The sequence below is a fragment of the Cinclus cinclus genome, chromosome 3, assembly GCF_963662255.1.
Source record: "Cinclus cinclus chromosome 3, bCinCin1.1, whole genome shotgun sequence".
Taxonomy (NCBI): domain Eukaryota; kingdom Metazoa; phylum Chordata; class Aves; order Passeriformes; family Cinclidae; genus Cinclus; species Cinclus cinclus.
In genome coordinates this window covers 56,459,692-56,480,576 of record NC_085048.1, presented here as the reverse complement: position 1 = coordinate 56,480,576, position 20,885 = coordinate 56,459,692, and the positions used below count along the sequence as shown (strand labels likewise).

Below are 20,885 nucleotides of genomic sequence, written 5' to 3'. Positions count from 1 at the left end.
GGTTGCTTTATCCTTTGCCATGGCAGTTGCAGTAATAATTAGTGCCCAGCCTGGACACAGAGATTTGAGTTCTCCACAGACACGGAGCTCTTTCCCTGATGAGTCAGCGCCTTCAAAATGCAAACGTTTTTTATTTGGCTTTTGGCAGAAAATTCTGTTTCCCTTACCAAATATCATAGCTATGCTCTCAGTGAATTTGATGCTTGAGTTGTTAAATAATTTTACAGTAAAAAAAATCTGATTAAATTTTCTTTGTTTCTCTTTTTGCTCTTATTTTCCCTTATGTAAAATAAATTTAGAAATTACTTAACTATTGATGAAGACTGGTTCAAGGAGGCTTGAGCTAAGAGACTGTGAAAGCCTCGGAATCTAAACCTTTAAACAGATTCAAGTGGCAGATGGTACAAGAAATCACAAAGTTGCATGTGATGAGCTAGGCAAGTGCTTACTTTTAACGTGTGACTGCTAGAGAATGGATAAAATTGCTGTAATTACATGCTCTTACTGGTGTACTTCTCACTTCTATCTTCTTCTGGAGCTGGATGTCAGAATCATTGAACAGCAAGGTTATTTGACCCATATCCTGGCTGACTGGGTAGTGGAGTTGGCTCTTCTGGCTATAAAGGTGTTGATGGGGAGAACATAGGTGACAAATGGACACAGGAGAGAGGGGAGGCAAAGAAGCAGTGCTGGGTTAGCACACACCAGTTGTTCATATCTGCTCTTGAAAGCTTTGTCCACCACACAGAGGAGTCCTTCTTTACTGTGTCCACATCCTTTGCAGTTCAGGACTGTTTAGACTTGATGCACCTAAAACATTCACTGTTAACAGACAGTTTAAAACCCGGCATGGTTTGTAAATTAGGTTGAGTAAAGACTGCCTGAAGCATTTGCTTAGAGTGCTTTTAATATCTGTGAAGGCAGTGCTGCATGTGAACATTTCACTGCCACCAGTGCTACGTTGTGAAATTTTTTACTGCTCTCTGAAATGTAATTTGTTCTGTTTTGTTTTGTTAACAGAATAGCAGTTGGGTTGTGACAAACTCCAGCACTACAGGAACCAAGGTTTCACAGTGAAGAGCTGCTGCTTTCAGGAGTTCTGACGTCAGCCAGTCTTCCTTGAATTCTGGTGTGTGCGAGTCCTTGGTGGAGGTTGCATATATACATGTTTTCATGAAGAGAAGTGAGAAGCCAGAAGGTTACAGACAAATGAGGCCTAAAACTTTTCCTGCCAGTAATTATACTGGCAGCAGCCAGCAGATGCTACAGGAAATACGAGAGAGCCTCAGGAATTTGCCTAAACCGTCAGATGCTGCTAAAGCTGATCACAGCATGGGCAAAATGTTACCTGAAGATCCTAGACAAGGCCGAAATCCCCCCAAATTTGTAACATATCATAAGGTTTTGCAGGAGATAAGAAACTCACTTCTGCCTTTTGCAAATGAAGCAACCTCATCTGTCAAAGGAACGTCAGAAGTTAATCGACAAATGCTGCAAGACTTGCAAGCTGCTGGCTTTGATGAGGTGAAGTGTTTTATTTTGAAGATTTGGTGTTCTGCTACCTGTAAACTATTTATGCATGTTGGAGGGGGGTGTTGGTCAGGGAATGTTTGAACAGCATGATAAGCAAAAAGCTTCAAAATTTGGAAGATTTCTGGTTAGGACATGAAACTGGTAATAGTGGGGGATGTAGAAGAGGACTAGAAGGATTTAGAGAGACTTGGTTTTGTTTCTTTTAAGCATCTTGTCCAGATTGTTCTTATGTGGTAGGTTGTTTTAATTATTTATATAATTTGAGGCAGACAGGACTGGACTCTCTAGAGCATGGATTTTGCCTCTGATACTCAAAGTAATTTTGGATTGTGCTCAATTAAAATAGGTTGATAAAATACGGCCATTCTAAATTGAAAGGCAATACCAAATATTTTGGAAATTAATCTGAAATGTGGTTTTCAGAAAGAAAAAATGAATACACTTTACAGCTCCTGTATTTTTACTGGGACCTGCGCATCAAAGTAAATCACATTCGTTTTCATGCCTTCTTTGTAAACCTAGATACAAAAGCATATTTAAAAAAGAGCTAGCAAACCACTCGTCTTTCCAAAGGAAAAAGGCACAGTACCACAACAGGGATTAACTTTACAGGTGTGCACTGCTTGCAGTAGTGACCTGCTCATGAGTTCTGCCATCTGTGATGCTTTGGTATTTACAGAGAGATCTACCTTTACCAAGAATGAGCTTCTCCAAAACTACCAACTGGCTTTTCCTAAACAGCATCCCAGTGTCAAGTGCTGATAGTGGCATTTCATGTTCTTTTTACTTGATCAAATACACAGTCTAGACTGTGTGTTAGGGAGAATGGAAGGATTTTATAATGATAAATGATTTTTGTATTAATTTGCTCCAGCTCTGTGGTTCATTGCTGAGGTTGAGGAAGTTTTGTTGTTATTGTTGTGTGGGATTTTGGGGTGAGGAGGGGTGTGCATTTGTTTTTTCAGAGTAGATCAGTTCACAGCTCCATTTTAACAGAATGAACCTGCAGTTGGTTTTGCAGACTGAAATTTGTGGTATATGGTTGGACAATAAACTAGAAAGGTGTCTTAAGATGGTCTTTTTGTTGGATCCTTCGTATCTTGAAGCCTTTTGCTCCTACCCTTTGTTCTTGGATACAAGAGCAAATTCCCATGACACTTGAGATTATATGGGGCTTTTTTCAGTCACAGTGCCAGCATAAGCCATTTCTGCCATGTGTTAACCTACAGTTCTGTTGCCACAATAGTCCATATGGCACTGGTCCACATACATCACTAGGAATAGATACAGCTGAAGTAGGAAGGCATTTTTCTTGGTCAAGAAGTTTCAAAATGTATTGAATATTTTTTTTTTTATGAAATATCACAAGCATTCTGGTTATTTCCCCCTTCCCCTCAGGTAGTAGGTAGCATTAAAGGTTAAAGTGGAAGAGATAGCTGTCAAGAAGTATCAGGTATGTGCATATAGATAGGTTTATATATATATATATACATATATATATATATATATACATACATATATATATATATATATATACACATGTGTGTGTGTATATATATATATACACACACATGTATATGTATGTGTATGTATAATAATCAAGGTAGAATGCTGTTCATTGTATTCAGGGCTTTTTGTATCCTAAAGAGTTTACAGAAAATGTCTTTTGCTTACGATGGTTCAAGTTCAATCCTTGTATGTTCTTGGTATAATGATACTCTTTAAGACACTGAACACTTCGTATCACATAGGTGAACAAATTTTTGAACTGAAAATGTTGTGTCTACTTTTACTAATGTCAGCTGGTCCATAAAGATTGCGACAACTTTATTTTATAGATTTTTTTTTCTTATAAAATCCTTTTCGAAAGGATTGTATGACCGAGCTGTTGTATGAATAGCAAGATGACATGATTTACATCCAACTACAGTGCTTCAACAACTTAACTTTTCTTCTGTACATTGAGATTGCAGTACTATTTTGGATGATATCTTCTGGAGAAAACATTTTAAAATCAGTTTTAAAACAATTGAAACAATACTTTGTAAAATTACTTCGGTAAAATTAGTGGAGGATATTTGGCTAAATAACCGTGAGTTTGGGTATTTTTTGTGATTTTCTTGTAAATAATATTTTGTATATAATTTTCTCTGTAGGATATGGTTATACAAGCTCTCAGACAAACTAACAACCGTAGTATAGAGGCTGCCATTGAATTTATAAGTAAAATGAGCTACCAGGATCCTCGTCGGGAACAGATGGTTGCAGCAGCAGCAAGACCTGTAAACGCAGGTATGAAACCACCAGGTAGGTGTATCCATGGTGACTTAGTAACTCACTGAATGTATTCTTATAGGTGAGAAATAGAACATAGTAAATTTTGCCTTCATGTGCTCCCAGTAGAACAGAGATGCTGAGACACAGGGTTTTTTTGCATGTGAAAACAGCATTTTACGTATCTGCTGTAATCCTTCTGAAAGATAGGACACAAGTTTCTTGAGCATTGTGTTATAACTGCATGGTTTTATTACTGTGTGTAAACATTTTTTACAAGGAATGCCATTTGGATCTCATTTTGGTAATCTTTTATTACGTTGCTGATGTGGTGCCTGTATTTTGTTCTGTGTCAGGCACCACTTAGAAATAAGCACTGAGCATTGAATTCTTCTTTTAATTTTTTGTCTCTTTTCACACACACTCCCACACAACAGCATTCTATATGTGTATTTTTGTGTCTATATGTGTCTATGTCTGTATTTATATATCGTGCCACTACAATATTTGTATTTCAGGATGCTATGCTTCACGATCCTTCTCTGCTCAATTTCCTGCTTGGTTCCAGCTTTTGTTTGTGTAGTTTTTAAGGCAGGCTTCATGTTCTTAGAGATGTTAGAGAAAGGACTGTGTCTGTACTGGCAGAGTCAGGATTTTGCCACTTGCTATTGTTGCTTTCTTAACAGATGCTAGCACATTTTTAACACAACTTGATGCCTTTTTAATAGCATACACCTGAAAAAGAGTAACTTTAAATGCAGCAGAAATACTGAACTTTTATTTGACTAAAGTTGGGTGCTAATCTGCTAGCTCTGGAGTTAGATTTTAAATTAACAATATAGGCAGGAGGAAAAATTAGTCAGGAGTTGCGAAGAACAGCGTTATTTTCCTTTAGTCTGTTAAGAAGGATTAATTGGTGCTTGTATGAAGTTTGTAGGTAAATTCCACCATTTAGACATAGTTTTCAATGTTACCTGCAAAAATATAGTAATTAACACATTCTTTAAGTGAGGAGAGGGTGATTTTCAGTAGTTACAATACTGCATGTGTTTACACCTATCTTAGTGTTAATGTTATAAAAACCACAGTAAGACTGCCTCCCCTATCAGTTCCTTGTATATTTTGTTTGTATGATGCAAAGTAGCATCTGCAGTAGCAGGGTTTTGCTCTGGAAGTTTTGCGTTCATACACTTTTAATTCTTGCCTCTCTATCTACAACACTTTTACTCCAAAAGATACAACTTTTAAAATTAAAGTACTTAGTCAAATTCTGCATGATGGGAATATAACTAGTCTTGGTGATCTGTATGCCTACATGGGTGCAAGCCTTGATTTTATAGCATTCAGTTAAATTTTAGTTGAAGAACACTCAGTGTTTTGCAAGTGTTAACTGGAAAGGATAGCAACATAACATTTTTCAATGCTATTGCATTTTGCATTTGTGCTGAACATTCTGAGAGTTTCTTGTGCATGTGATTAAAAATATATTGTGAGACTAATAATTTTGCACGTTGCCATTTTTTAAAATTACATTTTGCATTTTTACTGAAGCAAAATGCATTTTCAGAAAAGTGATTTCTGAAAAGTTACTTTCTGGTATTATATTTTATAGTTTTATAGTTTCAATGTTCGGGTTTTTTCCCTCTTATATGTACACTGAGCATATTAGCATGCTGTGTATCACTAGAAAAAGTTTTCATATGAAGTACAGTGGATTATATTGTGTCAGAGAATTCAAGTCCCGTTTCTGTAGTAGTTAACACAGAAGAACAAAATATTCAGAGCAGTAAATAGGAATACTTTCCAATAATGTAAATGCTGTGTTTTCTTCTTGTGGAAGCAGGGGCTGTCCAGCAGTCAGTTAACCGCAAGCAGAGCTGGAAGGGTTCTAAGGAGTCCTTGGTTCCTCAGCGGCACGGCCCTTCCCTGGCAGAGGGTGTGGTTTATCGCTCAGAAAGTCCCAGCTCCCAGCCCGATGTAGGAAGGCCATTATCTGGATCTGGCATTGCGGCATTTGCTCAGGCTCATCCTGGCAATGGACAAAGAGTGAATCCCCCACCTCTACCACAGATAAGGAGTGTCACTCCTCCTCCTCCACCTCCTCGGGGGCAGACACCCCCTCCAAGGGGAACTACTCCTCCACCTCCTTCCTGGGAGCCAAATTCTCAAACAAAGCGGTACTCTGGAAACATGGAATATGTGATCTCCCGTATTTCTCCAGTGCCACCAGGAGCATGGCAGGATGGTTATCCACCTCCACCTATGAATCCTCCTCCTATGAATTCATCCACACAGGGTCAGAGAGGCATGAGTGCTGTCCCCATTGGCAGGCAACCAATAATCATGCAGAGTTCTGCCAACAGCAAATTCAGTTTTCCCTCAGGAAGAGCTGGAATGCAAAATGGCAGTTGCCAGGCAGAATTCATAGTTCACCAGAATGTGGTGTCTGGAAATTCAGTGAGTCGCCAGCCACCCCCGTACCCAATGAATCCACCTAACAGGCAGAGTCCCACAGCACTACAGATGCAGGCAGGAGGATCTGCACCTCCTTCAGCATACACCAATGGGAATCTTCCTCAGGCAATAATGGTGCCGAATAGAAATAGTCACAACCTGGAACTTTACAACACCAGTGTAGCTGGAATACCTGCATCCTGGTCTCAGCCTTCTCCTGTGCAGCCGCAGTCGTCACCGGGCAATGGGCATGACATGCCTACATGGCAGCCCAGTGTTCCCGTGCGGTCAAACTCCTTCAATAACCATCACCCCAGCAGGCAGAGTCACTCTGGCAGCTCCCAGCCTTCGGCCACCACAGTGACAGCCATAACACCAGCTCCCATTCAGCAACCAGTGAAAAGCATGCGGGTGTTGAAACCAGAGCTACAGACTGCCTTGGCACCCACTCACCCTTCCTGGATGCCGCAGCCCGTGCAAACTGTGCAGACCATTCCCTTCTCCGACAGTCCCTCTACCAATATGGCAGTTATGTCTCCTGTTGCGGAGGCTCCAAATTACCAGGGTCCCCCACCACCTTACCCTAAACACTTGTTACATCAGAGTCCTTCTGTCAATCTGTATGAGGCAGGACCCAAGCTCAACAAGGAGGAGCCACCTCCTTTGTCCAGGGAGGATGAGAATGAAAAGAATTTCGAATGTGTTGATTCGACAGATAAAGAAAAGAAACAAATTACAACCTCACCTGTTCCTGTTAGAAAAAACAAGAAAGACGAAGAAAGAAGAGAGTCTCGCATTCAAAGTTATTCCCCTCAAGCCTTTAAATTCTTCATGGAGCAGCATGTCGAGAATATACTCAAGTCACACCAGCAGCGTTTACATCGGAAAAAACAACTAGAGAATGAAATGATGCGGGTAAACTTCCTTCTTTTTAAATCTATGACTAAACTGTTCCTGTGTTACTTTTATGAGAGATGTGTTAATTGTAGAATTATATAGTAGAGATAAGTAGAACATTTAGAACTGTGTTATTGAAGTCTATTTTTAATCTTAGTATTTGAGATGTGGCAAGTTCCTTCTTTGTCTTGTTTACATATTTAATTTTCTTCTTAGAAATTGATTTTTAAGTAAGTTTTTTGCATGTCTAAAAGTAATTAGTATGACCTACATACAGTAAGGTGGGAGAAGCAAAATAATTTTTGCATGAACTGAGACATGCCTCATACTTCATAGCTACATGCCTCATAGCTTTTTGTTATGGGTTCTATTTAATCCTGTTTTTTGAGTTACAGGCACTATTTTAATAATTAAAAAAAATATTTCAATTTCTTTTAATAAGTACTGAAGGTACAAGCAGACTGGGGACAAGTGGCAGGCTGGCTAGTGCACTTACATAGACACTCAAACAGTGATATGTTTTACATTCTGCAGTTTGTTACCAATAGGGATAGTTTTTTTTAAGTTAAAAGAAACCAAACATTTATAGGTTAGTTGGGCTTTTTTTTAGAATGAAAGAGACAGTATCTTTTGTCTAATTATTTTGTAATCTGCACTGTAAATGTATCTGTTTAACCAAGAGCAATTGAAGGGCATAATTATAAAACAAATACATGTGAAATCAACTTTTTTTGTGCCTGCATGGAGTCAGTGGTCTATTTCTAGTATTTCAGTCTTTTGTGAAAATGCATCAAAACAGTAAAAACTGTTGCTGACAAGCATATGTCATTTCAAAAGGGAAAACAGTGAGAAGTAGTGAAACTAAGATTTGAAGAAAGGTAAAATTGAGATACATCACACATATATATTTCTTTACAATTGTAGTTGAAAGTTTGACATAAGTATGATGTTCCCTTTATTTATTCAATGAGAGTATGTATTTGATTTATGCCTCTTTCTTGACATGCCATTTTTTAAATCTGTGTTTTCTTGCTCTTTGAAAATTCTTACTGTAAGCTGTAGTCTTTTGTGTTTGCTTAATCACGAATATGTAAATGTTAGCAAGATTTCATCCTGGAACTCTTACTAGATCTTTATTCTTAGTCTTCTCTCTTTCCTTTTTCACTTCACTAACAGCTGATTTAAACTGTTAAGGTGTGGGAAGCTATCCTGAACTCTGTAGCCTCCATCCCTGTGTAGACAAGTAAGATTCTGAAGCAACAGTGTTTCTTAAGAATAGCATGATCCCTTTTTAGAGGGCTTTGCATGCAATCCTGCATCAAAATTAAGCATGAATTTATTTTGGCTATTTTTGAGTACTTAAATGTAAGATTATAATTAATGTTGATTTGCAAACTTCACTTTCCCCTTCTTACTGTGTTGTGTTCTGTAGTATCTTAGAATATTACTTATATGAAAGCACTGATATAACTTTTATTTATATTTTCCTTGTGCTTTTAAAGCACCTTAGTAGAGGTATTTTATAATATTTATAATGTTAATGCTAGAGTTTTAATAGTTTATGCTAGATTTAAAGCTGGGATGTTTAATTACAGGCTGGAGGGTGGAAGATGGGTTACTGTGCTGTAGCAGACCTCTCCTTTTTCATAAGCACAGGAGAGGAATGTCACAACAGTAAAGTATATTTTGTGTCTTCATGAGAAGGAGAAAGGGAAACATGGTCATTATTTATTTTCAGAAAGTTTAAAGAAGATTAAACAAGTATTGAATCCCTTTTATTGTCCCCTTTGAATTTTGAAAGTAAAAACCTCAGAATGCATCCCTATGAAAATACATACTTTCACTGGATGCTGTATTTCTAATATATATGATGTTTTTCTATTGTGTCAGGTCTCCTAGGAGTTGAGTGGTCTCAAAAATGTTTGACTTAGATATGTGAGTTTGGCCAAGAGTTATTCTGCAAAGAGAAACTTAAGCCATTCTTTAAGGCACAGCAAGATGAGAAGGAAGCAAAATGAGAGCAAATTGTGTGATGATGGAGAGCAAGTCAGGAAACTTTTGGTATCTGACGTTTTCTTGCAAAAATTGGAGATACATGTGTGGAAAAGTTGGTGCAGCTGACAGTTTGTAGATGCTGAAGCTGAGGAGAGTTGTAGGGAAAATACTGCAACTGAGAGAGAAAGTTTGTAAATAACATTTGGTTTAGTGGGTGACAGGGAAGAATGAAGGTGAGTTGAGGGAGGAGATGACAAGCTACAGTACTTGGGCAGTTTTTTACAATAGAACTGTTCAGATGCAAGAACTAGAAAGCAGGTAGAAGAAAGCAAAGCTACAAGGGTTTTGGAGACTCTGTATGTCTTGTAGTGATTAATTAGTATGTTGAATCTCACCCCTAGGGGGTTGTTGCCATCTAGGTTTTATTCTTTGCCAGCTTTGTCAGTGATGGGTGGGGTTCAGTTTGTGTCAAATGGATCTGTACTGTAGCAAACTTTAGGGTTCAGATGGGCCTTACGGAGGTATTCCACCATTGTCTGAACTTTACCAGGTTCAGGTCTTCAGTTGTCTTCTTGACTGGCATTTGTTGGTCTTAAAAAATATCCTTCTTTATGTGTTGAGGTGTTTCTTAAGCCTGTTCATTCATAGAATACTTCAGATGTTTCTGTCTTGGAAGGCACTATGCAGATATTCCCTCAATAAAACAATTTTTTGATTTAAAACACGTTGTTCAACCTATTTCCCAAACCAGCCTTGAAACTGCAGCTAACCAGTCCTAACTACCACCTATCTCATGTCTACAACAATTGTGTCTGAAATTTGAGGCAGCCATCCCCATTTAAATTGTACAAAATCTGTATAACTTGTGAAATTCATTTGGGTAGACAAGCATATTGTATGCATTTTCCTAATTGCATGTCCTTTGGATCCATTTTTGGTATGATACTTCTAAGAACTTTCTGTTTTCTAACAGTATTTTCTTTACTAGGTGACATGTAGTAACTTGTGAAAGCATTTTTAAGATAATGATATCTAATTGATTTTATTTTTCCTTTTTTCTCAGTCACATCTATTATATTTTGTTTCAAGTTATGTTGGAAGTCAGGCAGCGCCAAAGTCATGTACTAACATAGAGTCTATACAGGCCTAGACTAGTTACTTAGTCCTGTTGATGGTCCTGAGTACTGCTATGCAGACAGTATCTCAGACATACAGATAGATCAGACAGATATTTGAGGCTTTAAAGAGATGGAAGCAGCAAGATTTGGTGTCAGCAATCAATGAGATGTGAAAGTAAGAAATGGAAAGCTTTTAGAATAGTGCTTGAGTACAGTTGTGATGTTTGCAGGGGTTCAGTGTGGCCATGTTTGAGTTTATAATCAACATGTCCATGAAAACATAAGGAAGTATACTATAGGTAGAACTTGGAAATCATTGGTGTGGGATGGTGATTTCAAGCCAGGTAGGCAGATAAAATAATTGAGATGGTATGAGAAAGGTAGCATACAGTAATTTGAAAACGCTGTCAAAAAACAAAAAAAGGAATGAACATCAAGTTACATGGGGATAGTGTCACAGAGAAAATATAAAAAAAAAAAGTGAAGGCAGATTCTATTCATGTTAAAAGAAAGAAGAAGGATTATTCTGATTCCAGGCCCTGAAATTTGCCAAGAAAAGTGGCAGCAAAATTGAATGGGACTCTTAAGGGAATTGAAACCAGCAAAAATATACCAGGAGGGCATGCAGGTTGGAGTAGAACGAGAATGATCAATGTGGTTCTTGTAGATCAGGGTTTCCAGACTGCAGGTGATGAACTGTGTGTGGCCTGTGAGTGTTTCAGCTGTCAACACCAGAATGTTGGTGGCATTGGCTGGAACACCAAGGACATTCAGTCAAGATAGGGGTATGTACACAGATGGGAGCCAAGGAAAGATACAGTCGGGAGGAGTAAGCCTCTTCAAAAGAAAGTGCTCTGCTCAGCTGGTTCTTAGGTAGAGAGCAGTGGTGAGAGTGTGAGTGAAGTCCTTTTAGAAAGGGCTGCATTATGTGATAGAGGGAATATCAGGTCCAGGTTTCTGTCAGAGGCACTTGATTCGTATGGGTGGGCAGTAGGAAGCAGTGCCAGCAGGATCTGTTTTGGGTAGCTACATGGAAGTGAGAGAGTGAGAGGGAGTCCTTCCTGCAGCTGAAAATCTAGAGCATGGTCAGGAAGTTCAGTGACTTCTGCTTCAGCTAGTCTGCCATTCCCATGGCAGCTCCTTAGCCCTCAGCAAGGGCTGAGGAGATGTGTCTTGGCTTTCTTTAACCCAGTGAAGAGAATCAGGGAGGTAGCTGATGCACTTTGTTATTCAGATAATATTATTTGCAGTGGTTTTTATCAGTAATTTGTAAATTGCATTTCTTAAGAATGTAGTAGTCTTTTATAGAACCTCCTGGTGCATGGCACCTTATGTATTTTGCTGTTGAAAATTATCACTTTTAAGTTTTTTATCACTCCTATATGTTTTCATAGAATCCTAATGTGTAAATTAAAACAAAACCAAATCCCTTTAAGTATTATTCCTTGTGCTGTGTATAAGTATTTGGTTTGCTTTGCCTAAGCCTTGTAATATATTATGAGAAGATCACCAAGAATTAAGAGTACTGTTCACTCTTCACATTTAATTCTGTTTGCTGCACAGGTTGGATTGTCACCAGAAGCCCGGGATCAAATGAGGAAAATGTTGTGCCAGAAAGAGTCAAATTACATTCGGCTAAGAAGAGCGAAAATGGATAAGTCAATGTTTGTAAAAATTAAGACCCTGGGAGTTGGTGCATTTGGAGAAGTTTGCCTAGCAAGAAAGGTGGATACTAATGCTCTATATGCAACAAAGACTCTGAGGAAAAAAGATGTCTTGCTTAGAAATCAAGTTGCTCATGTTAAAGCTGAGCGGGATATCCTTGCAGAAGCTGATAATGAATGGGTGGTTCGCCTATACTATTCATTCCAAGATAAGGACAATTTGTACTTTGTAATGGACTACATTCCAGGAGGTGATATGATGAGTCTCCTAATTAGAATGGGTGTCTTTCCAGAAAATCTGGCACGGTTCTACACAGCAGAACTGACGTGCGCAGTTGAGAGCGTTCATAAAATGGGCTTCATCCACAGAGATATTAAACCTGACAATATCTTGATAGACCGTGATGGTCATATCAAATTGACTGACTTCGGGCTCTGTACTGGTTTTCGGTGGACCCACGACTCAAAATACTACCAGAGCGGTAAGAGAAATACAAGTATTCTTTACAGGGTATTAAATTACAACTTAGTAGAAAGGTGACTGTTGTTTCCTTTATGAAAAGGTTTAAGTAGGCTTTTCAAAATCCTACTAGATTACTTAAAACAACAGCTAAAGAAAAAGTTGGATTGAAAGAGAAGTCACAGTTTTAAGAGTGGTAAAATACAGATTATGTTACAACTTGTTTTTAGTTTCCAAAAATAAAAACATACCTTCAAAAACAAGGTTTAAATTACTTTTGGTTAGTTCTTCTCAAAATATCACATATCTTAGGCCAGACGCAGTCTCTGGTGAGAAGGTAAAGATTTAAAATCTGATTTTATTTTTTGATTATTTAAATGTTGGAGGTTTTATGTTTGCATAAGTGTAAAGACAGTATACACCTTATACACCCAATGTGGTGATGTTAAGAAAAATATCAAAAGTATCAAGATTGATATTTTCTCATTGTTATGTCAAAAATGAGTTTTAAAAAATTGTGTCCTCAGAGGTTGGTATTTTATGTCATAAACGAAAATCAACATCCTGGTGTTGATTTCCTTTTTAACTCTCAGGTTGAGTATTGAAACTGAAACAGTTTCTGTCTTGCAGCACAAAATGTTAACGGATTAAGAAAATTTCCTACTAGGTAAGAACTAAAGTGATCATGCTCAACTTTGCCATCCGTGTCACTCCATGGCAGGTGACCATGCCCGTCAGGACAGCATGGATTTCAGCAGTGAGTGGGGTGACCCGGCGAACTGCAGGTGTGGGGATCGGCTGAAGCCGCTGGAGCGCAGGGCTGCACGGCAGCACCAGCGCTGCCTGGCCCATTCCCTGGTGGGCACGCCCAACTACATTGCACCAGAAGTGTTGTTACGAACAGGTAACGAGTGCATTCTTGTACTGCAGTCTCACTGCAAAGTAGCTGGTATTCAGGTGTCCTGCTTCACCTTTCCCACACTTCTGCTTTTCCCAAGGATGGGACATTTTAACAAAAAAAAAAATAGTTGTTAATATGAAAATCTTAAATAAGTATTGAATAGAAGTGAATTTTCATGTGAATTTTTTGTTCTTAGAAATTCTAGATTAAAACTATACAAAGGTTTGACTACCTTACTTGAACTTTATTTCAGGTTACACACAGTTGTGTGACTGGTGGAGTGTTGGAGTAATTCTCTTTGAGATGCTAGTGGGGCAGCCTCCATTCCTGGCACAAACACCGCTGGAAACACAAATGAAGGTAACTTTAAAAGTCTGGTATTAACAGTCTGCAAAACAACTTGAAAGTTACATGGTCTTGCTAATTTGTACTGGAAACAAAGGTGATGTTTGACAGCGCTGCCTATCCAAGCATGTTATAAACTATGGAGATTTTAAACTTTATGTTACCGTGGAGGTGCACTTCATTTATAAAGGGACTTCTAGAATCACATTTGTAACTTATCTGGTTGTAGAGTAAACATGCCAAATGAAAATCACATCACATCTCAGCCTTTCGCTGTTTTTATCTGTTCCGGTTCTTTCTCCCCTTCTCCTTTTCTCCCAGTATCTGTGTGTTCTTTTCCCATCTCTTGGCTTTCATGCCTGTTTGCCTGCAGAGGATTTGCTTTGGTGATGTACTTGGAAGTGCTTAGTGTGGGAAGGTGGAGCAGCAGCAGATCACTGTTTGTTCAGGGCTACTTACAGCTCAGAGCATTTGGTCCTTTCCTTCCTTATCCCCTGCTGTTTCAGAGAAAGCATCAAGGCAGTCTTCTGCAGGTGTATTTTTGCAAAATTGCATTCAGGTGGCTCAAATGTAATGCAGTATTGTTTTGGGGTTTTTTTAACTTGAAATCTGTTAGTCTGTACAGTACATCATATAACTCAAAACTCATCTGCCTCACCTGTTTAGGATTGTAAGCCATGTGCCTAATCTCAGGTTGCAGGTGCTGGATTCTGTGGTATCTTTGTTGGTTTATAGAAGGGGTCTTCCATGCCAGACTCTAGTTTAGATTTGGAATGTGAATAAACTACCTGCATTTTTGCCACGTTTCCAGACAAAATATTCCTTGTGTTTCTGAAAGAGCAGCTTCATGTTTTTCCCTTTACTGTGAAAAACCTTAGATACTGTGAATTCTTTGTGGTCATCTGTTTTGTTGTTTTATTGTGTTTTTTCCTTTTTGTGAAATTATAAATAAATAACACATCTTTTTGCTTTTAAGGTTATCAACTGGCAAACTGCACTTCATATTCCACCTCAGGCTAAATTGACTCCAGAGGCCTCCGACCTTATTATTAAACTCTGCCGAGGGCCAGAAGATCGTTTAGGCAAAAATGGTGCAGATGAAATAAAAGCTCATCCATTTTTCAAAACAATTGATTTTTCAAGTGATCTACGGCGACAGTCTGCTTTCTACATTCCCAAAATTGCTCATCCTACGGACACGTCAAACTTTGATCCAGTTGATCCAGATAAATTGTGGAGTGATGATGATAAGGAGGGGAACAGAAATGATACCCTTAATGGGTGGTACAAAAATGGAAAACATCCTGAACATGCTTTTTATGAGTTCACCTTCAGAAGGTTTTTTGATGACAATGGCTACCCATACAACAATCCAAAGCCCATTGAATATGAGTATGGTAGTTCCCAAAACTCAGAACAGCAGTCAGATGATGATGATGATGATGAACAGGCAGGTAGAGGAGTTCAGAGTCGTGATCTGGTTTATGTTTAGTAGAGGAATAAAGGTCAAAAATGAAGTAATCAATTTTTCAGCTATAGATTTTGAAAGCTTTTTTTTTAAGTTTCTCTTGCTTTAAGAGAATTGAAAGAAGAGTGCTAGAGTAAATATGTGCACGCTTTTTTTTAATGCTAAAAAAATATTTCTTCACTTTGCTTCTCTGTACATTTGTTTCCCTAGAATACAGGGAAATCCTTCACAAGAAATTAATTTATTCCAGTGATGTTAATTGTTTAATTTAGAAGAGATTTGATGTGAGGTAAAAATAATCACTTGAATATTGTTATTGGTCCTCTGTACTCTAAGTACTCAAAATAGGAAATAGTGATTTTTTTTTTCCCTAAGGTGGCTGGTATCTATTTATGCATATATTGAATAATTTTAGAGAGCAAATCTCTGGTTCAGAATTTTTAATCACAGTTTTTCCATGCATTGACCAAATATAAAACCTACTTTATGCTAATAAAGTTCTCTGATACATTTCTGAAGAGAAAAAAAAGGCTGCTATACCCTCACTTCTCACTGTATTTAGCCTTATTCACAGTGTTGGAAAAACAGCCACCTATCTGGTGAAATGTTTCCAGCTGCTGTTGGAGTGGCGTAGTTCTCAGCTTTGAAACAAGAAAGTGTCAGTCTTGGCTATAGTATGATCCTAAGATGATAAAACATTAGAACTAGTATTCTATTAAATAGTAATTGGATTTGATATTAGTAACACTAGTGTGGGACTAGTACTCTCAAAGCAGGACTGCTCACTCAGAAACAACTTGAATGTCTCCTGTCATCAGTTCTATAGCTGTTAGAGGAAAAGAAACATTAGAAACAACATTTTCTGAAATCTAGCTCAATTTTCTGACTAGAGCCAAACTGTAAAGGGTGTACAGTGCTGCTTTAGTTGGAATTTTTAGTTTGAAGAATAAATTCTAGAGTAGTGTCTTTATGATAAATTTGAGATCATAATGGGAAAATATTATAAATTATGACTTTTCGAGACTTCTTGTGGGGACCCATTCCCCTTGGCTTGAACAGTTTTCCTCCTGGTCATACAAGCACTGAGGAGAAGGGGTGTGCACGGGTCTGTCTGAGCTGGCAGTGCAGTTTCAGTGTTCTGCCTTTCACAGCCTACTTCAGAACGCAATTAGGAACTTAGAGCTGTGCCTGCTACCTTCTGCATTACTGTTTCTGTAATTTCCAGGTATCTCCTAAGATCTCATGGTGGGAGATTCTGAGCCTGTTGAGGTTACGTGGAGCAGGGATGGGAGCATCACTCTAAGCAGCTTTACTCAGACAAGACTAGGAGTTAGTGTTGAGAGGCAGAAAGAATTATGTTTTTGTCTCCATCCGTTTTCCTAAAATAAACACAATGGTAAACAAAATGCACTATTTTTAGTAAACTTAATGTCTTTTGAAACATTTCTTCTTCCTTGGAATTGAATTCCAATGGATAATCTAATAACATTCATGTAAGCATTACTGCTTTCCTAAATTATTATTTATGTCATTGCACTGGCCTTGCAACTATCTAAACATCATGAAATTGGTGTTCATAGCTGTTCTTGCAGCAAACATCAGTTACCAGTTTACTTTTCTCACCAAGCTGGTTTGTTTGCTTATGGCCATTTGTTCTCTTTCTGTGCTCCAGTCCAGTGTCTCTTTTATGGCCAGTGCAGCTCTCTAGTACTGTCCTAAATACTGGATCAGTGAAGAAAGTGCTTGTTGGTTAGCATTTGGAGTTTCCTTTCTTGTAAGTATGGTCATTTCAGTGGTCCAGTTTCTAGTGTGGTCCAAAAATGATTTATATTGACTTAATTGAGGAACTGCAGCAGGTTGGCAGTGAGGAAACTTCTAAACATACTTTATCATAGAATAAAATGTTTGTGGAAGTTCACCCCTCTACTGTGAAGTGTTTATAAGATTAGAAGATGGTTATGAGAAGTTGTTTTCTCAAACAAGTAGTTAGTTGCTTTCTGTAATGAAAATGAATTTGCAGCTTAATTAAACAATTCCTGTTCTGCCTTTCCCACAGCTGTTGAAATAGAGTAGCTTTTAAGATTTCATTTAGCTTAATTATTATAAAATGGCTGCAGTGCATAACTACTCCATTTTATATGTTATGTAAAAAAGATTGCTTTTCATGTAAATAAACTTTAAAGATTGTCCTCCTTCATAGTAAGTATCCCAGTAAAACTGGTCTACTTGTCTTGGAGCAGAGTATAATATATTGCTGGTTAAAGGTAATTTAATCAAGCTTGCCTCATCATTTTTGAAGTGTGCAGAGAAAATAATGTCAATAATGTCAATTGACTCTTAAAATTGCCTTTTCATCTGAGTGCGTATCTCCTCTGCCTGCACTATACTATGTAATATTCCTGTTTAATACTGTTACTGATCTTAGGCAATTTAAAAATAATTCTAAAAAAAGATTTTCAAAGTGTCCTGTAAAGGCACCATTGGTCTAAAAAGAAAAACCAATTGCTTTTATTAAAGGAAATTATTGATTCTCTTAAGGACATGTGCAAGTACTAAATACTTTTTTTGCCTTTTATCAACAGATACAGGAAGTGCTCACATCTTTAGAATTTGATAGATGCTTCTGGCATTTTCTAATATCACATGTTATAAATTATAATGTACCTTGTTTGAATTTTGCCACCTATATGCTGCAGTATTATGTATTTCCTTGCAAAAACTGCAGTTCGTTACAGTCTAGGTTCTCCTCTTAGAAAGTTACACATGAACGTTGTCACAACTCTACAGCATGCTCTGCCTTACCCATGTTTTGAAACTTGACGTTTCATACATTGATTCAGAGTCTGTTGAGATTCTTCATAGATGCTGCTTAAAACATGGGTGTTTCACTGGTGACCTACGATGGGGATTGGTTTGTACAGGCAGTGGAGAAGAGAGGCTCCTAGCCAGCAGCTGTGGAATTCTGCAGTAAGTTTTAGTTCAGGTTACTTTTACTTTGTAAAGCATGAAAACAAAGTTTCTCTTTTATGTGCCCTTGTATACATATTAATTGTATTTATAAAATGTTCTATAATCCTATAACTTGTACTGTAAATATTATTTGATATTCAGTGGCATTCTATCCTCGGGCAGGCCCTCTTGCTGTATCTTTTCTATCCTCAATTTGTAATAGAATCTATAGAATATATGGCTAGAAAGTCTCTTTGAGACTCATGTATCTTCCGCTGTTGCAAAAACTGTGAGTGGGAATGATTTATTTAGACTCCTTTTAATATTATTCAGCTGATAGGCAGTGTAGTGGGTGGGTTCTTAGATGATGCTGCTGTCACTGAAGATACTCTTAGGCTTTTGTTTCAGATGTTGTGGATGTTTCAGATCAGACCTTTAAATCTGCTTTATTTCAGCCAAAGCAAAAAGATAATGAATTGGGTCAATGTCATAGTAAAATGTTTGAATGCCTTAAGATGCTCATGATAAAGGCACTATTCAAGTTTACCGATTTATATATATCTATATAGATATATATATATAGGCATATTCTGTGTGTATATGTATATATAATGTCCTTTTTGTATTATAAGACTGTCAGTTCTTTTGGATTCTCCAATTAAATGCATAGACCATCCCACAGTTCTGCTTAAGTGGATCATTCATTTATTCTGTGTCTAGCTAGTAAACTTAACAATCTCACATTGTCTCATGGCCATAGTAAGTTATGCACTGTTTTTTTGAGTATTCTTTACTTGTCTCAGTCGTGACCTGGTCATCCCCTATTGCCAGATCTCTGCATTCCTGCAGTCCAGCTACATGAGTGGCACGTGATCTCTGCCCATTGTCACATTTGGGCCTTTGGGGCTTATGGGGTGGTGGCTTGGACCATGACCTCCCAGACTCCTGCTGTTCATATGACTTTTCCAGTAGGTACACTGGAGCATCCATCCCTTTTGTCCAGGAATGCCAGGTATCCAGTTTGCCAGTGCCCAGCGGTTGAGCAGTGGAAGCTTCCTTGCCCCTGCTGGCTGAACACACAGCATATGTGTTTGACCTGGGGGATGGGATGTGAGTGGGTGGTTGCACTGACTCCTTCTTAAAAGTTAATTCAGAATAAGAGAAAGAATTCCAGCTCTTGTGAGCAGCCTGACTGAATTACTGGCTACTGGCAGTCATTGGCATTCCTGAGTTACAGAAAATGTTCCTGTTTTCTCAGAATTGGTTTCTGTAGGGTAACACTCAATGGAATAACAAACTCCACGCTGAATCCTTATAAGAAGTGAAAATCACATTCTTATTTTGACTAGTCAAACATGAAATGTGAACACCAGTTGCCCAATTGCATTTATTTTTCTGTCTTTCGCCTCCCTCTTCTGTAAGTCCCGTTTATGCTGCAACAGCTCTACTGTCTAACGATAAAATGGCACAAGTGTAACAGCAGGAATGCTATTGTAGTTGGCTGTCACCTCATTGTTTGAAGCCTGTTCTCAAAAGTACACATATTGATGTTCAACAGTTCAATTTGCTGGTGTTCTTTCCACATCCTCTGCTGCCTCTTTCATCAAAATAAGTAAATATTATGAATTGCTATTATTATTTTTATTATTTATTATGCATGCATTATATACCATGAAGCTGTTCCTTTAAAGGACAATGTATCACAGCTTTCATCTGTATCTGTCTTTGTGAAAATCCCCTTCTTTAAGTGCACATCTCAAAGTGCTAATGCAGAAACCACTGTGTTATTAGAGAGACTGAGTAATATCCTAATTCTTCTACATTTGGGGAGGAGGTTGTGGAAGTACAGCACCATTTTTTATTCATTAGCCCACCTACAAAGGGGAGAAAGGAAATTCCTCCAGCTCTCATCAACCAAATGATACCATACATTTAACATTTTAGAAACTCATCAGCAGCTTTCTGTGTCTTTACAACTGAAGTAATGTAGAAATTATTGTTTTAAACGTCAACACTTGTTAAAAGGATAGACTAAAACTGCCAGTTTAAGAATGGGTAGAAATAGAATAACGAGACAAGTAAGAATGGATGTGATATACTTAATTAAAGGATGACGTACTGCTGTGGGGGTTTGGAGTTCACCCTGAAGGACTTATCATAAACCTGCATTGCGCCCAGCCTTTAGATCCTATTTGTTGCTAAGCAGCTGAGTCTATTTCGACAGGTGAAGAGGTACTGCTCCTGTAAGGGACACTTAAAGGGCAGTTTCCTGGCCTGGTTTTCCAGCAGCAGGTTTTCCTCAGCACCCACAGATGCCTTTCCTTCCCCAGGACAACACAGTCTATGGAAGTTTGAAGAGGTGCAGCAGACAAGTCATAAGCAAAGGACGTAGAGTTAAAAGTGTGTGCTTCGTGTTCACTCGGCAAAACTCGTATTTGTGGGTTACGGAAATAGCCGAAGGAAGGCCCTTGTCCACCAGGGCGGGATCTCCGGTAGGTGCGTGGGGCAGAGAATTTCGCTTTTGTCATCTTCGAGTGACGAAGGGAGAACCTTTTCCTCGCACAGGCATTGGTGGTTCAGTGGTAGAATTCTCGCCTGCCACGCGGGAGGCCCGGGTTCGATTCCCGGCCAATGCAGTTGCTGTTTTCTGGCCGCCTTCTATTTTTTTTTTTTTCCGCTATTTAAAATTTTAAACCTAAACATCTCCTCGCTTTTAGTAATAACGCTCAAACAGACACAAACTCCTTGTCAGTCGGGCCGGGGGTACCTCCTCCCCCCTCCCACCAGGCTGGAAGTGACGCAGCCGGATTTGCCTTCAAAAATTGCC

At 38.4% G+C, this 20,885-nt stretch overlaps 1 protein-coding gene and 1 non-coding gene across 3 annotated transcripts; both read left to right on the top strand.

Moving 5' to 3' along the window:
• The first annotated feature begins 1,049 nt into the window (after window positions 1–1,049).
• On the top strand, window positions 1,050–18,739 carry LATS1 (large tumor suppressor kinase 1). Of its 2 annotated transcripts, none has more exons than XM_062490015.1 (7): window positions 1,050–1,524; window positions 3,690–3,840; window positions 5,651–7,176; window positions 11,835–12,417; window positions 13,117–13,299; window positions 13,550–13,656; window positions 14,618–18,739. In XM_062490015.1, the coding sequence occupies exons 1-7, from the start codon at window positions 1,174–1,176 to the stop codon at window positions 15,131–15,133; spliced, it is 3,417 nt and encodes a 1,138-aa protein (XP_062345999.1). In that variant the 5' UTR covers window positions 1,050–1,173; the 3' UTR covers window positions 15,134–18,739. The 2 variants fall into 2 exon arrangements, with proteins under 2 accessions (XP_062345999.1, XP_062345998.1); XM_062490014.1 differs by having other exon boundaries at window positions 5,648–7,176.
• A 1,884-nt stretch (window positions 18,740–20,623) lies between these two features.
• On the top strand, window positions 20,624–20,694 carry TRNAG-GCC (transfer RNA glycine (anticodon GCC)). The gene has a single exon. It is a non-coding gene; the product is annotated as a tRNA-Gly (tRNA).
• Window positions 20,695–20,885: the final 191 nt, after the last annotated feature.